The 15,182-nt window shown below is 39.7% G+C and overlaps 1 protein-coding gene across 1 annotated transcript in view; it reads right to left on the reverse strand.

Moving 5' to 3' along the window:
- The window catches only part of Gns (glucosamine (N-acetyl)-6-sulfatase), a 35,860-nt gene that overhangs the window by 11,876 nt on the left and 8,802 nt on the right, over positions 1-15,182 (reverse strand). Inside the window, exons 4-10 of the mRNA XM_074083826.1 lie at positions 13,906-13,971; positions 12,911-13,009; positions 10,880-11,047; positions 8,609-8,691; positions 7,464-7,582; positions 5,400-5,503; positions 385-486 (exon numbers count right to left, since the gene is read on the reverse strand). Of these exons, the coding sequence (XP_073939927.1) occupies positions 385-486; positions 5,400-5,503; positions 7,464-7,582; positions 8,609-8,691; positions 10,880-11,047; positions 12,911-13,009; positions 13,906-13,971 (741 nt within the window). The remainder of the gene's footprint in view (positions 1-384; positions 487-5,399; positions 5,504-7,463; positions 7,583-8,608; positions 8,692-10,879; positions 11,048-12,910; positions 13,010-13,905; positions 13,972-15,182) is intronic.

A 15,182-nucleotide genomic window follows, 5' to 3' on the forward strand; every position in this document is an offset into this window, starting at 1 on the left:
ATTCCTTCCACTTTGACCATTTTTAATTCTGTGAGTTGATTAGTCACTCTTTTTGGGTCCATTTCTAATGTGCTTTCTAAGAACTTGTCATTAGAACTAAATATCCTTTCTCACATGCTGCAAATATTTCCTCAATTTGTTGCCAGTCTTAACTTTGTAGCTTTTCTGGGAGGACAGAGGAAAAGAGGAGGATAGAGAATGCTCAAGTTTACATGTGGTCCAATCAGTTTTTTCCCTTTAGAAAACTCCTTCCCACCACAAGATCAGAGAAAAATTCTATTCTCTCCCCCAACATATAATAGCTTTTAAGATTTAGTGTTAAGTCTTTACATACCTGGAACTTCAGAGTTTTGGCTCAGGATTGATGGAGGGGCTTATACTTACCAAAATGGGCAAGAAAGACATCCCATCCATCTGTGTCTTATTCACATCATAGCCAGCAATATCCAAAATAGTAGGACCCAAGTCAATGTTGGCAACGAGCATCTATGAAAATGAAGAACAACCAATCTAGCTTTTTGTTTGTTTTTGGTCCTGGGATTTGAACTCAGGGCCTCACACTTGCTAGGCAGTTGCTCTACTTCCTGAGCCACTCTGCCAGCCCTAAGAACAACCAATCTAGAACACAACTGATCCTGCTTTCCTCCTTCCTTTATGCTAAAGCTCTCTTCCCTCAACTTCTCTGAGACAAACAGCACTCACTTATTTAGATCTTACGGTTCCATATATTCAAATATAACAGCTTATAAAGTTATATAAAACAGAGGCTTATAAGGCTTGAAATACATCCCCCTGGGAAGATTAATATTCATACTGTTACTGACCAGAACATAATCAGATTAGTTCACTAGATTTGACTTCATATGGAGTCAACATTTTTAAAAGTCTCAAAGGTTGAATGCTTGCCACAAATGAGGATGATTGGTCCACTTTAGTTTTTCAAAATGATAACACTGCTAGAAATGTCTGTGGTAAGTTTTGGGGTTTGTTTTGTTTTTGAGACAGGCTAGCCTTGAACTCATGACCTTCTTGCCTCCACTCATCTTCCTGAATGATGGATTACAAGCATAAGACACCATGTCTGGCCTTGCAATAGGCTTCCAATACATTATTGGAAACTTATTCCAATAATGTATTAACAAAAAATTTTCCTTAAACAGCACAAAACATAATTTTTGTTCTTGTTTTGCAGTGTTGGGGTCTGAATTCAGGGTCTTGTACTGTCTACCAACTGAGTCATGGCCCCCAGTCCTAAAATAGATGTTTTAAAACAACTCTCCTAGAAATTAGTGACATGTTTTACATATTTATTTATCCTTAGCCTTTTTTCTTGGTTTATTAGACTTAATTTTCTTCTGCATACATTGCCTTTATAGGGCCTAAGCTAGCATAGTCCAATATAAATATAATGGGTACCAAACATTTAAACTGTCGAATAACCACACTAAAATAGAACAGGCAAAATTCATTGTACATGTTATTTAGACTAATATACAAAAATATTAGTATTTCAACAGTTAAGAAATATAAAGAAGTTAACGAGACTTTGAACCAAGTCTTTGGAATCTGGTATTTTATAATGGCGACATTTTAATTTGGGGTATCCACATGCTTGATAGCCCCACTATGGGTGGTGGGTATTGCAGTCAACAACACAGGCCTCAAGGAAACTGTAAGCAGTTTTAGTCACCTGGTCAGACAGAACAAGCCTTAAAATGGTAGAGATGATCCATCAGGGAAACAAAGCAGAAGGGAGAAAAAGTAGGAATTAAAGTTTACTGAGGACCTAGTCTGTGCCACACATTTAGTTTTTATTCTTATTTCTTCCTTACCACAATCTCAGAGTGCAGTACTTCCCCATTTTATAGGTAAAGAAATGGAATGTAAGAAGTAACTAGAACAAAGTTAATAGCTTGTAACTGGAAAAACTATCCTTTGTTGAAAAGAAATAATAGTATTTGAAATTGTTGAGAAAACTTGGAATAGTCTATGAAAGGAGAAATGCGGGTAAAAAAACCACAACTAACTCTGCCACTTTCAATTTAAAAACAAAACCAAAAGTACAGATATGAAAAGCAAGAAAACAATTTTACAGAGCATTGTTCAACAGGGGTCAGGTTTCCTGACAGCCAGGATGGCTCTCAGAAGGCAAGTGATATATATCCTGGCTTTGAATCAATTAGTGTATCTCTGCAGCTGTCAGAAATCACCATTCAGTGGAGACAATTCAGGGAGAGGCAATCCATATGTCACTGAGAAAGAAACACAACAGACCTATGTCTCCAGGGATCACAGGAGACCCATGGTTATAGCCAACTTTCCTACTTCCAAGTGCCCCAGGCAAGCTGAGCAGCTTGGAAGAGTCATCAAGTCTGCATGTGAATATGGAGTACATCACCACAGGGAAGGGGGGTGGGGCAGGGATGGAACAGGGACAGGCATGTGATCTCCAGAGTCCATAAAGCTAATTCCACAAGCACTATAAACACATCCAAGGCAGTTTTATAAGAAAAAGCATAATACAAAAATAACAAAGTCCCTAGAGATAGAGAATGGTGATTGCCCATCTCACCAAAAATATCCTCAAAGGCCAGCAGCTGTATGATGGGAGATTTTTTTCTTTTTTTAAAACGAGATAGGGTCTCATATGTAGCCCAAGCTGGTCGTGCATTTGAGATCCTCCTGCCTCAGACTTTTAAGTGTTGGGATTACCTGTGTGCCACCACTCCCAGTTGATGGAAACTTTTTTTTTTGTGGCAGTATTGGTATTTGACATCAGGGCTTCATGCTTGTAAAGCAGGCAATCTACTCCTTGAGCTTTGCCTCTGGCCTGATGGAAGACTCTTTTTAATGGTGTTTTGCTCAATGGAAAGGCCTCTAAATTCCCATACACATCAAGATTCACTAAGATTTGGCACAAGTACCAAAACACACATCATCCCAGAACTCTTCCTAGATATTTATCTTTTCTTTCCTGAATAAGACTGGATTTTGCCTAAGAAGTAGTCAGCCTAAAAAATCTGCATACTATGTCAAGAGATAGGAGACATCTCGTTGACAGTATAAGTAAGGAATCTCAAGAAAGAATTTTATCTATCTCTGGGTTTTATACAACCAAGCATTAGAATGAATTCTATGACAATCATGGTAATGACTCTTGAAACAACAGGGTTCCAAGTTCCTAGAATGGTACTGCTTTTATTACATGATCTTTAAATGTAAACTTGAAAGATTAATTTATAGATTGGAACAAGTTTTCACAAGAACAAAAATAAATTATTTCATATATCACAGTCTCTTAGTTTGAGAATGTTGTTAGGACTCAAGTACATAGACATTCTGATTAAGTAAAAACCTCTAAGAAACCCTGGGCACAAAAATCAAGGAATGATGCACTGATCCTCCTTATGTTTAGTTGTGGAAGAATGACAGTGTTGTATAACTACTAAAAAGAACAAGGCAATGGACTCTCTCAGGAGAACACATAAGGTTTCCGAACAGACACAAGCTATGCAAGCCTGCCAAAGACAAGGCTCAAAGCACACCAGAGGGTACCCCAGTATCCACTTGACGAAAGTCACTGTAAATGCATGAGAAAGCAATGGTTGGGCTGCTTCAGTCATATCTGCCCTCGGCCTTAGCTTTCTTAACAAGATGAAGCGAGGGTGTCACGTAGTTACACTTCAGGATGGACAGGTAACATCCTCCCAATTTCACAGCTACAGAAAGCAAGGCTTTTTGTGTTCAAAGTCTCAAAACCAATAGGCAGTCTTCCTGACTCCCAGTTCAGTGCTATTTTCACCAGACCATTTTCTGTCATTCTAGTTCTCCTCCTAACCTTTTATTTTCTAGAAACCTTTTTGAAGAACTACCACCAAATCTAGATCTAGATTAATGTATAGCCAGGGAAGAAAACTTTAGCCAACCCTTGGCATCCACACATATACCTATCCCCACTCCCAAATAGCTGCCACATAGCCGAGTCCACAGGTCAGCCAAATGTGCACTGCTTTGGCTGTCGGGCTGTTGACAACTTAGCTCATTATGCCCAATGTACAACCCTGTGCCACTCAGAACAAGTGGCCCTGAGACCAACACTGACAACACACGAGGAACATGTTCCCCTGATATTCCTTGGCATAGATGAAAGCCAAGGTATTTCACACTTCTCTAACTACATGTCAGCACGACAATGTGACAAAACACGTATTTTGACAGTTTACTCTCAGTCCTGGTTCTACTACTGTATAACCTTGGCAAATCTATTCAAGCAACATAGATTTCCGAGTGTATGGTAAGGGCTAGGTATTCTGAGTCTCAATAAAGTGTGGTAAGTGTGAGGCCAGCTGGGAACATGTAGGAAGCCCACCGTCCGAAGTGACTTACTTTCCTGAAGGACAAGTAAGTTGGTCAGGTAAATACAGTCTGACATGGGTATTCTAATTAGTTTTACCAAGGCCAGGAGGTGAGAGATACGGTTCACTTAGAAAGTGAAAGCAGTTCAGTACAAATGCTGCCTCCCATCCTTGAACAGGCTTAGCTTACTATAACACCTGTGCCATCTCATCTAGTAATCTCTAAGAATGCTCTTCCCTGCCCTCCATGTGACTACTTCCTTCTCAACATCCAGCTCTCTGCTCAAACTCCTCAGAGGCAACCACTTACTGCTGGCTCTTTCTGACACAGGGCTTTAAGAACTGATCTTCCCCAACTGTTCCTTGCTGGATCCAAGGTTCCTTGTGTATAGTACCAGCAGAAAAAGATATTTAATACTTGTTGACTGAGCTAGAGTATAATGGTTAAGAAAATGAACTCTGGAGCCAAACTGCCAGAGTTCAAACACAGGGCTCTGCTACTTTTTAACCTATGTGGTCTTAGGCAAATCAATTAACTGCTGTACCTCAGTTTCCTAATACACACATACCTTATAAGACTATGAAGATCAAAAGGTAATATACTTAGAATAGCATTTATCAATACTAGTCACTCAAGAAATGTGAATTATTGTTGAAATAGCTTCAAGGAATCAGGCTTTGTTTAGATTGCTTAGAGAAGATGAAGTTTCTGATTTTAACACTTAAATGTCACTAATACCTTTTTTCTTCTTCACAATTTCAGAAGGCAATTTTGATGAGAACCTGCTATTGAGAGTCACTAATGCAGAACAAAGTAAAGATCTAGTTTCGAAAGACATATGCTATGCAAGCTGATACGACATGTACGTATGGTGGCAGAAATACACGCAATAGAAATACACTTAATGGGGAGTTTTAAAAAAAGGCTTATGAACACACACGATCTCACTGATCAGTCTTCATTCTGATAGGAAGAGAAACCATTTATTTTCTCAGCCAAGTGCCTACCTGTACACAGCATCAGCTTCATAATCAGGCACCTACCTTGCTTGTCTGATTTGGTTTGATCCCAGGTCCTCGAACCAACAGTGGAACTTTGATATCAAACTCATACAGCTGTCTTTTGTCTATTGGCAAAGAAAACTGTCCTGAAAACAAAATGCATAAAGATGGAAACAGCAATGTGTAGATCACACTTAGTTTTACTCATTTAATCAATAGCAAAACCTAAAAAATACTGTTTTAATTATGGTGTTTGAACAGAAAGCTTCAGGTTGTCTGGGTCTCTTGTTACTACAAGGCAAGAAAAACAGTGAGGTCTGATTCAGTTAAGTAACTAGAAGGATTTCCTGGTCTGCAATAGGACAAATTGAACAAAAGTAACACTGGAAAGGACAGAAGCAAATATATAAAAATGTATGTGCGACACTCAACCTGATCATCAGTGAATGAGCTCAGTCCAAACACTGTCAAATGCTGGCAGAGTAGGTTAAGTGGTAGAGCATCTGCCTAGCAAGCATGAGGCCCTGAGTTTAAACCCCAGTACTGAAAGAAAGAAAAAAAAAAAGCCACACAAACACTGCCAAATAAAGAGAGCAAACCATCTATCCTGCCTTTCCTGACTGAATTGCAGTTCAAGATAACCAAGGAACTGATGAGAGGAATCCAACATATACACGCAAGAAGACATAATTATGAAGTCAGCCTTTTGCAATTTCAGTTTGAGGAAACAATGGATTTAAGCAAAAATGTCCCACAGCAAATTTCAAAGACAGAAAGGCTCATAGGAAGGGTTCAGGCTGAAACCACCATCAAGCCATACTGGCAGACTGAGCATAGTGGTACATGCCTATAATGCCAGCACTCAGGGGGCAGAGGTAGGAGGATCTGGAGTTCAAGACCAGTCTGGGCTATAGGAGACCTACAGGAAAAGAAATTGACCCTTTGATCCCCCAAGCTGGGCAGTAAGATAGATGGCCTCATGACACGATGCGCAGGAGTACAAAACAGCATCACTGAGGAAGCATTCTTGCCTGAAAGTGTCAATGTCATACAGGTCTCTAGATCTCACTACCAATCTATGGGAAATGCTGAGTAGAGATGAGTAAGTTAAGGCCTCACAATGTGAGACATTCTAAATAAGAGACCCACTTTCCCCAGTAAATCAGCATCACATGAGCCTTGGGAGAACTAAAAATGAAAGGCAGTGTGTGGATGCGTGGACCCTGTCTGGATCTTGATATGTAATAAACTAGGTGCACATAGGTGCTGACAGGTGGAATCACGTAATGTCTGGGAACATGGGGAAGGCAGGAAGAATTCAACAGACTAGCCCATTCAGTTGAAAATGTGAACAGGATAATGAGTTATTTTACTAGTTTTTTTCTTGCTATGGGACCTAGCCTGACCTTGAACTCCAAGGCTCAAGTAAGTGTCCTGCCTCAGTCTCCTGAGTCATTGGGATCACAGGTGCATACCACCATGCCCAGCTACCCCAATCTCTACTTTCAGTGTTTAAAAATATTCATGATAATGCATTAAATGCCTAATCAATTTGCTCTTATGTAATCAAGCCTTAGGTTAGTTCCTTCCAACTGGAAATTTATATAGAGAGAAAACACTTGATTTTAACCACAGAATGTCCAAATAGAAAGAATGAAAGTCAAGAACATGGAGCTGATTTCATACTATAGTTTTCAAAAACTAAAAATGCCCAAAAACTAATTCCAGGACTTAGCAAGAGTTTTCTCCCAAGAAACCTTCTTTGTCTTGTTTGGAATGTCTTACCCTTATTCTCTAAGTTCCACTTATCCTTAAAATATTTCAACTTCTCACCTCATTCATAAGCCTGTCTTAAACCCATCAACTCACTCTCTGCCTCCAACTCCCATGGCACTGTGTAATTTAGCATGTGCAACAACAAAGCATGGAACCTGGTTGCTCCCTGTGGGAATGATGTGCCCTCCAATGGGAGGGGCTCTGAGGGCAAAAATCTCCCTGGCAAATTCACAGCTGTACATGCCCTAGAACTTCTGCCAGGGCCACAGCCTGGGTGGAAAAGGAGGCATATTCTCAAAGATGATAGGAGAACCTAACCCTACCTCTCACCTGTGTGATAGCCATTGTCTGAGGTATAAAAGATGTATGTGTTGTCCAGCTCCCCAGTGAACTCCAATCTCTTGACCAGTTTCTCCACAAGGTCATCAACTGAGAGCAGAGTTTGCCACCTGATGCGAACAGAGGGTGGAAATAGAACTTTAGCGGCAACAGATGAGGTATCATCATCTTGATAAATAGGGAAAACCCAAACACCCCTCAATCTCAATTTAAAAAATAAAAAAGAAAAGTATTCAAATCCCAAATATGTCTCCTAGACCCTGTCATTGCAAAAGACAGTTCAAAAAATTCCAGAACATGATTCATTTCAAAGTTAACTGTTTCCAAAGAAATAAAATGGGGTTTTTATAACTAGGTAGCTTTATGTTTTACAGCCACTGGCAATGACAGTAGGGAAAATCAGAAGAGAAAGTTGTCATTGTAGAACAGATTACCTCAGGTTGATTCAAATATGTCTGTGCTACAATAGTGTTTTAACAGTCTGACCTAAGCATTGGCACTCTATGGCCAGAGGACCTCGGCTCACCTACTCTCTTACAAATGAGCAATGCACAGTAATTTACACGCCGTCTAGGGATGCTCTGTGCTACAAAAGTGAGATGAGTGGTTGTGATACAACGCATGGCCTGCAAGCTCAGTATTTACTACTTTTTTTTGTTTGTTTGAACTCAAGCTCTTTATGAATTGAGCTATGCTCCTGGGTCCTTTATTATCTGGCCCTACAGAAAGTTTGCTGACCTTTGGTCTAAACTAAATATACCCTAAGAAAAAGTAATGGATTTTTTAAAACTGACTGGAATTTTCAAGAAATTCTAAAACAGCAAAGGTAAGTATCTGCCCAATGTCTGGGCTAATTTCTAAGTGATCTTTTCTTTAAACACAGAGGGAGAAATTCAACCAAATGTCTTAAGTTTGCAATATTCTTTAACAATACTCAAAAATGAATAGTCTAATTAGTGCTGGTATCCCAAGACCACCTCATACGCTTGAGATAAAGAAGTGCCTGCTTCTGAGACAGCTAAAACCCATCAGAGTACCTCTCCCACTGACTTCTGTTTTGTTTCAAAGATAACGGCATAGTGCAGTCCCCTGCCTGTCCTTAAAACAGGTCGAATTGAGAAGGCAGCAGCTCTTACCTTTTTCTAAATGCATTATCTAAAAACTGTATTGAAGAATTAGTCATTGGGGTCTTGGCTTGTCTAATTAGCCAGTGCTTGTTCTAAAATTAAGAAAAAAAATGTTAACACTACCAGATTACTAGAGTAGATAATGAAAAGGACTTCCTACTTTAGCAAAATGGAACTGAAACCTGTTTAAGGAATCCCTTCCCCCCATGTTCCTGAAAAAAGAAATTTCTCAGATTAACTATCATACTCTCACCTTCCCATTATCTCCCAAATTGTAGAGCTCTTTTGTTAGAGTATTAATAATTAATAATGAATGCCACTGGGAAACCACTAGTTAAAATGAGATTAAATTTATAACTTTGATCCAATGTCTACTACAACTACAAATGGGCAAACACTAACGTTGCCTTTCTCTAAGATTTGCCTAGTGGGTCATTCCAGTGCCCTTTATTTTCCTACTGAAGATATTGATCACCCTGGGAAAAATCCTATCATAGCAATCTCCTAAAACTTCAAGTCCAAATCTGGACTTTAAATAAAAGTCACATTTTTAATAACAATATCTTCCATATACCCCTAATTCTCTGTCTATTCATAAAACTCTAGTTTACTATCTTCCAAATTATACTCCTCAAAGTAGTCTTTAGTTATTAAGTTTGAGAAATGCTATATAACATAACCTGCTTTTGGAAATTTACATTAGACCACACATTAACTCTGAAAAGTCCTGTGGTGACTTATTTAACCCAAAGTTTTCAGACTTATTGGTCACAGTAAAGTCTATTAACTCCTTTTGGAACACAAACTAAGAATAGCCCTTTAGTTTAAACCCCAGTTCACTCAGCTTCAAAATCATACTTAACAAGCACATGTCGACAGTATGGCAGGAAGTTTGCTTGATATTTGTATATACTTCAACTATACACAAAGGATAGAGATCTCCACTTTAGCCAGAAATCAGTAGTACTAGATCTGACTTTCTCATTCTACAACCTAATTCTTTCTTACAAGAATGATGATTTCTGGGTGACACAAGGCAGTGGAGACCTGTCCTCTTTGAACTAGGGAACTACATATACCCTGTGTCACAGGTATAACCTATTAATTGAAGAATCCTTTGAGGAACATAGTCGTGGAGATGGTGCCTTAGACACCTGTGAAGAGAAGAGAATTCACAGTGTATGGGAATCTCTGTTGTTAAAAATGTGACTTTTATTAAAATGAGAAGGACCCTTCAGATTTGCACTTGCAATTTAAGAAAATTGCTGTGATAGGATTTTCCTGTGATTTAGAGTGATCAATCCCCTGTGTAGGAAAGAAAATAGAGGGTAATGGAGTAACTTATTAGGAAAAGCTTAGACAAAGGTAAGGTTAACTGGCACATAAGGCAAGTGTTTGGATTGTTTTGGTTTTTAATCATGTTCCCTGTGCTGGCTCACTTTTCCATTCAACTTCCTTTCCCAAGCACACTGCACTGTATCACCCTTCTTTTTCCATGCTTTGGGCCAGTGAGAGTCACTAAGCAGGGATAATGTAGACATGTCTCAGTCACTGCCAGCAGGGAGGACAGCCAGGCCAGAAGTTACCTGGAGAGCCTAAGGGATACTCCTGTAATCAGGAGAGATAGCATTCTTTTCCATCCCTGTGGACTCTCCAGCTGCTCACTGGATGAGTAGCAGGAGTCTTATCTGTATCAGCAAAGCAAGTTTATGCTATCTGTTGTACTAGGAACAGGTACAATATTACCTGTAAAAGATCTTGAAAGAAAACCCACTACATGCTCAAAGGCTTCCTGGAACAGCATATGATAAACCCCTGGTATCCACTTCCAAGGAGACAGTCATTGAGGAAAAACTACAACTGCTCAGGATGCAGAGAGTACAGTGCTGTACTGTAGATGCTCAATTCATTTTTCCCATGTATCACCCAGCTTCTGTTAAAGACATGCCTTTTAAGAAATCTAAAATTTTTACCTTATCACTTCAATTAAACACATTATGTGCCTTTTTGGCTCTGGAGGATTACCATTTGCTTTTGGGGAGGCATATTTTCACAAAATTAGGGGCAGGGAAACAGATCACAGAACAATTTAAACACAACTGATGATGACGCAAGACTGACAGTTTCTCTGTATCTGCTGAGCACATGGAAATTTAAAATGTTTGTTTTAAAATTTTATTACTTTAACTGCACTTGGTCAAAACTGCATGAATAAGGTGGGTTTACTATACAGCTAAATGCATTGAGTGTGGCTTAGTTCAAATGTTAGGGGAAACCTACCATTCCATGGATATTGAAGTTCTTGTTTCTTGGTGCAAAGACATTCTGGAAAGCCTTCTGGTACTGAGGTGCAGCTGTCCAAGGTGAATGAGGCGCTGGAGTGGAGATCATCATGAAGAATGGCTCAGAGTTGGACTTGTAGCCAAGGAAGTCCAAGGAGACATTAGCCTGACATATACAAAGATTTGTCATCTCCTATCCTGCCCAATAATTGAGTATGTAATAAGATAAATGTGTTCTGGAGTACAGGATCACGTTAGCTGTTAATCTTAGCATGATCTTATTTCATGGTCATGTGCAAGCATGTTGGCATGCTGTTGTAATCATAAGTTTGCTTTAGGCAGTACTTTAAAAATTTAAAAGCATACCATCATTGAGAGAGCAATTGAGACCTTGACTTTACATGATCAGAAACTGTCGTGTTACCCAAATGGAAAGAAATTGTGATTTGGCCATTTTAGTATTCATTTACATTCATGAAGCTTAGAGTATACACTTTTGATGCCTTAAAAAATGGTTTTAAAAATGTAAAAAAAGACAGTTACGCTTATTCTAAATAGTGGAAAAGGTGGATTAAGGTCCCTTCACCTTACAAAAACATGTAGAAAGTAAATGTCATCATCATGCCAACTGAAGTAGTATGAAGTAGCTAAGTGAGTACTAAATCCAATTATTAGAACTAAGGGTAGCTTAGCATGCACAAGGCCCTGGATTCAATCCCCAGCATCCAAAATGAAGCAACAGAAATAAACAAAACTCCCCATACACCAGGGTTTTAATTTACATGAATGTAACACTTTTCATTTGCTTATTGGGAGATCCTTTATGAAAATGGAAGCACCCCTCATGCATGCTGTTTTTCACTGCCTAGTTGATTTACACCTTCACTTATTCCTATCACTAACTCAAAAGATACTGAGGGTATCTATGTCCTATCACCTTCCCACCCATCTACTTTATTCTAGCCCCATAGCTTCTTTGTGGTTTCTCCACTATGCCAGGTATTTCCTGCTCAATCAAGGGCTCACACTTACTCTCCCTCTGCCTATGGTACTTCCTTCCTCCCTGATCTAAGCTAATCACTCTCACCTTTGCTTACCTAAGTAGCCCCGTTTCTCTTATTTCTCTAACTGATCACCATCTAATGAAACAAATGAATGTGTACATAGTCACAGACACAAAATGTCCTACCATGAGAAGGCGACTTTCCACAGAATCAGACTTCGCTTACTTATTCCTGAATACCTACTATGTTAGGTGTTGAACTGTTTGGTGAATAAATGGTCCATGGATGGACCATTATAAGCACTTCAGGACAGAAAAGTACCAAATTCACCTGACTTCAGTAATTTACACACACACACACACACATACACACCATGCTGGTCCATGGATGGACCATTATAAGCACTTCAGGACAGAAAAGTACCAAATTCACCTGACTTCAGTAATTTACACACACACACACACACCATGCCCAAAGACACACACACACACACCATGCCCAAAGAGACAGACACACACACACACACACACACACACAATGCCCAAAGACACATACACACACCCACCATGCCCAAAGACACACACACACACACCATGCCCAAAGACAGACACAAGACACACACACACCATGCCCAAAGAACTCCTATATTCCTAATGCCTCCATCTACACAAGGCCTTTGAAGCTGCCATTTTGCAGCTCATGAATAAAACTGGTGTCAAGAGTGGGAATCCTACAAAGTAAATCCTCTATGAATTAATCTCTGTATTCTCAGACAGCACCTTTGGAAAAGGGATTTGTTGCTGGAATTGTAAGGCCATTAGTTCTGAGCCTGGCTTATACACAAAACAACAACAACAAAAAACCTCAGGAGTTTTTAAATCAGCTGAAAATACTCTTTGGCAAAGCAACTCATGATGCCTTTATGTTACCTGACACAAGTAATGCTCGAGGTTTCTTAGGCAGTGTCTTCAATCAAACATGAGCCAGACCTGTAATATCAGAGCTACAGAGCTTCAGAAACTCACCAGAACATCTGTCAGGTAGTCCACGCTATAGTTTTCACCATGCTTCCGTGCCTTCCCATTGATAGAGAGGGTGTAATTATAGTATTTAGAATTCTTTTCCTGTTTAAAAGAGGAAAGTAAAATTTGTTAAGAGGTCAGCACACAAAATGAAAGTCTGTGCCTATGCTGGGTAAGACGTAAAGCAATTACTAAAGTCAGGATATTCTGACAAGGGTTTTATCAAAAACAAGCATATTTTCAACAATTTGTCTTTTTTTTTTTGGGGGGGGAACACTCATTTGAACTCAGAGCCTCACTCTTGCTAAGCAAGCCCTCTACCACGTCCTTTTTGCTTGAGTTTTTCCAGGTAGGGTATGGCATATTTTTTCGCCTATGCTTGCCTGGATCATGATGTCCTCCTTAAGCCTCCAGTGTAACTGGGATGACAGTTGAAATGTGGTTTTGCTAACGTTTTTGCCTGGGCTGGTCTTGAACCACAATCCCCCCTACCTCTGCCTCCTGAGTAGTTGAGATTACAGACACGAGGCACTGCGCCTGGTCAATTTGTTCTAATTTAAATGTCAGAAGTGGTGGGCATGGTCATGTACACCTATAATCCCAGCACTTGGGAGTGCAGGCAGGAGGACTATGAGTTTAAGGCCAGCCTGGGCTACACAGACCCTATATCAAAGAAACAAGGGCTAGGGATGTAGCTCAGTGGTAAAGTGCTTACCTACCATGCACAAGGCCCTGGGTTTGAGCCCCAGCACCTGTGAGCATGCAGGCTCATACACAAGCCAGAAGTGGATTAGGAAGGATAGCAAACTACAAAGCTAAACCCTTTGTAATGCAGGAAAAAGAGCTCAGAAGGAATGACCCAACAGGTTTTATTTTAAAGAGATAAAATAATTAGTCACAAAGCAATACAAGTTATGTCAGTGTCAGAACTCATTTAGAGGGTAAATGTTTTGCATGTGCAGGGCTGTGTCTAATCACTGACTTCAATACTCACTCACCAAAGCATACCAGTAACTCCAGCCCAGAGGAACATGTTCTAGTCCACCTGCATCTGGGGCTCCATACTGAAAAGACAGACAAGTTGAACATCAGAATTCTACATGATGACCAGAAAGAAACAGGAAACTCAGAATCATTTTAGATTAGTGCCTGAAATACAATAGGTGCTCAACACATATAAACTAACCAAAAAGTAAACCACCTTATAATACAAGGAACTTAAGCAGGAGTTGGTAAACTATGGCCAGTGGCCAAATCTAGCCTACCAACTATTTTATATGGTCAGCGCCTAAGAATTTAACCATTTAAATGTATAAAACCAGGAAAACTATTTTGTGAAATGTTACAGTTATATGAAGTTCAAATTTCAGGGATAAGAGTTTTATTTGAATACAGCTGTGCTTGTTCACTTATGCATCTATGGCTGTGTCCACATCACAGTAGCAATGCTGCACAGTTGCAACAGAGATATATGGCCTGCAAACCAGAGCATTTACTATCTACCCACTACAGCCTACTCCCCTTGACCCATTCATGGGGAGAGTACTGAGCTATAATGGCACAGACTGAATACACCAACTGACCTCGAGTCTAATAACAGCCAAAATAATCAGACTATGGGCTATCAGCCTATTACTTCAGTTGTTCTGATAAGATCTACTGTTGAAGCTCAGTTTATCTGCTGAGATGAGTAAGTCCACAGAATGCCCCCACCTTATCTTAACAAAGTCTAGTACTTCCCACTAATAACTGAGAACTGTGTCTCTATACTTTAAAAAAGGTTTCTCTTAATTTTACATACATATTAGATGACCTTCACTGTGCAAAGATGCTTAAGTAAGTTCCCTTTGTGATCAATCCCCTGAGTTTCACACTTCCTGCTGCTGATCATCCTTCAAACCCGCAAGGTTGCAGATTCCCTCAATTACTGGGGGAAAGGGGAAAGCCAACAGAAAATTCGGATCTGATAAAGAGCTCTAGCAACCACAAATAAAGTATGTAAGAAAATGTACATGTTATTTGTCCTGTGCCCTCAGTTAATTCTAAACAACCCCAAATACACTATTTCCTTTAAGTATGGACTCTGACTGAAAGCTAGGCCACAGTGTTGGACTTGGAACCGTGACACCTGGCCTCAACAGGCCACAATTAGGTATCACCCATCCAGGTCTAGGAGGCCAGCACACAACTACTCAGCCACCTGAGTGCCCCAGAACCTGGGTACTGTCTCTTAATTACAATTTTTCTACAGTTCTCACTTTCCAGTGCAGAAAAT

Source organism: Castor canadensis, chromosome 8, assembly GCF_047511655.1.
Source record: "Castor canadensis chromosome 8, mCasCan1.hap1v2, whole genome shotgun sequence".
Classification (NCBI taxonomy): domain Eukaryota; kingdom Metazoa; phylum Chordata; class Mammalia; order Rodentia; family Castoridae; genus Castor; species Castor canadensis.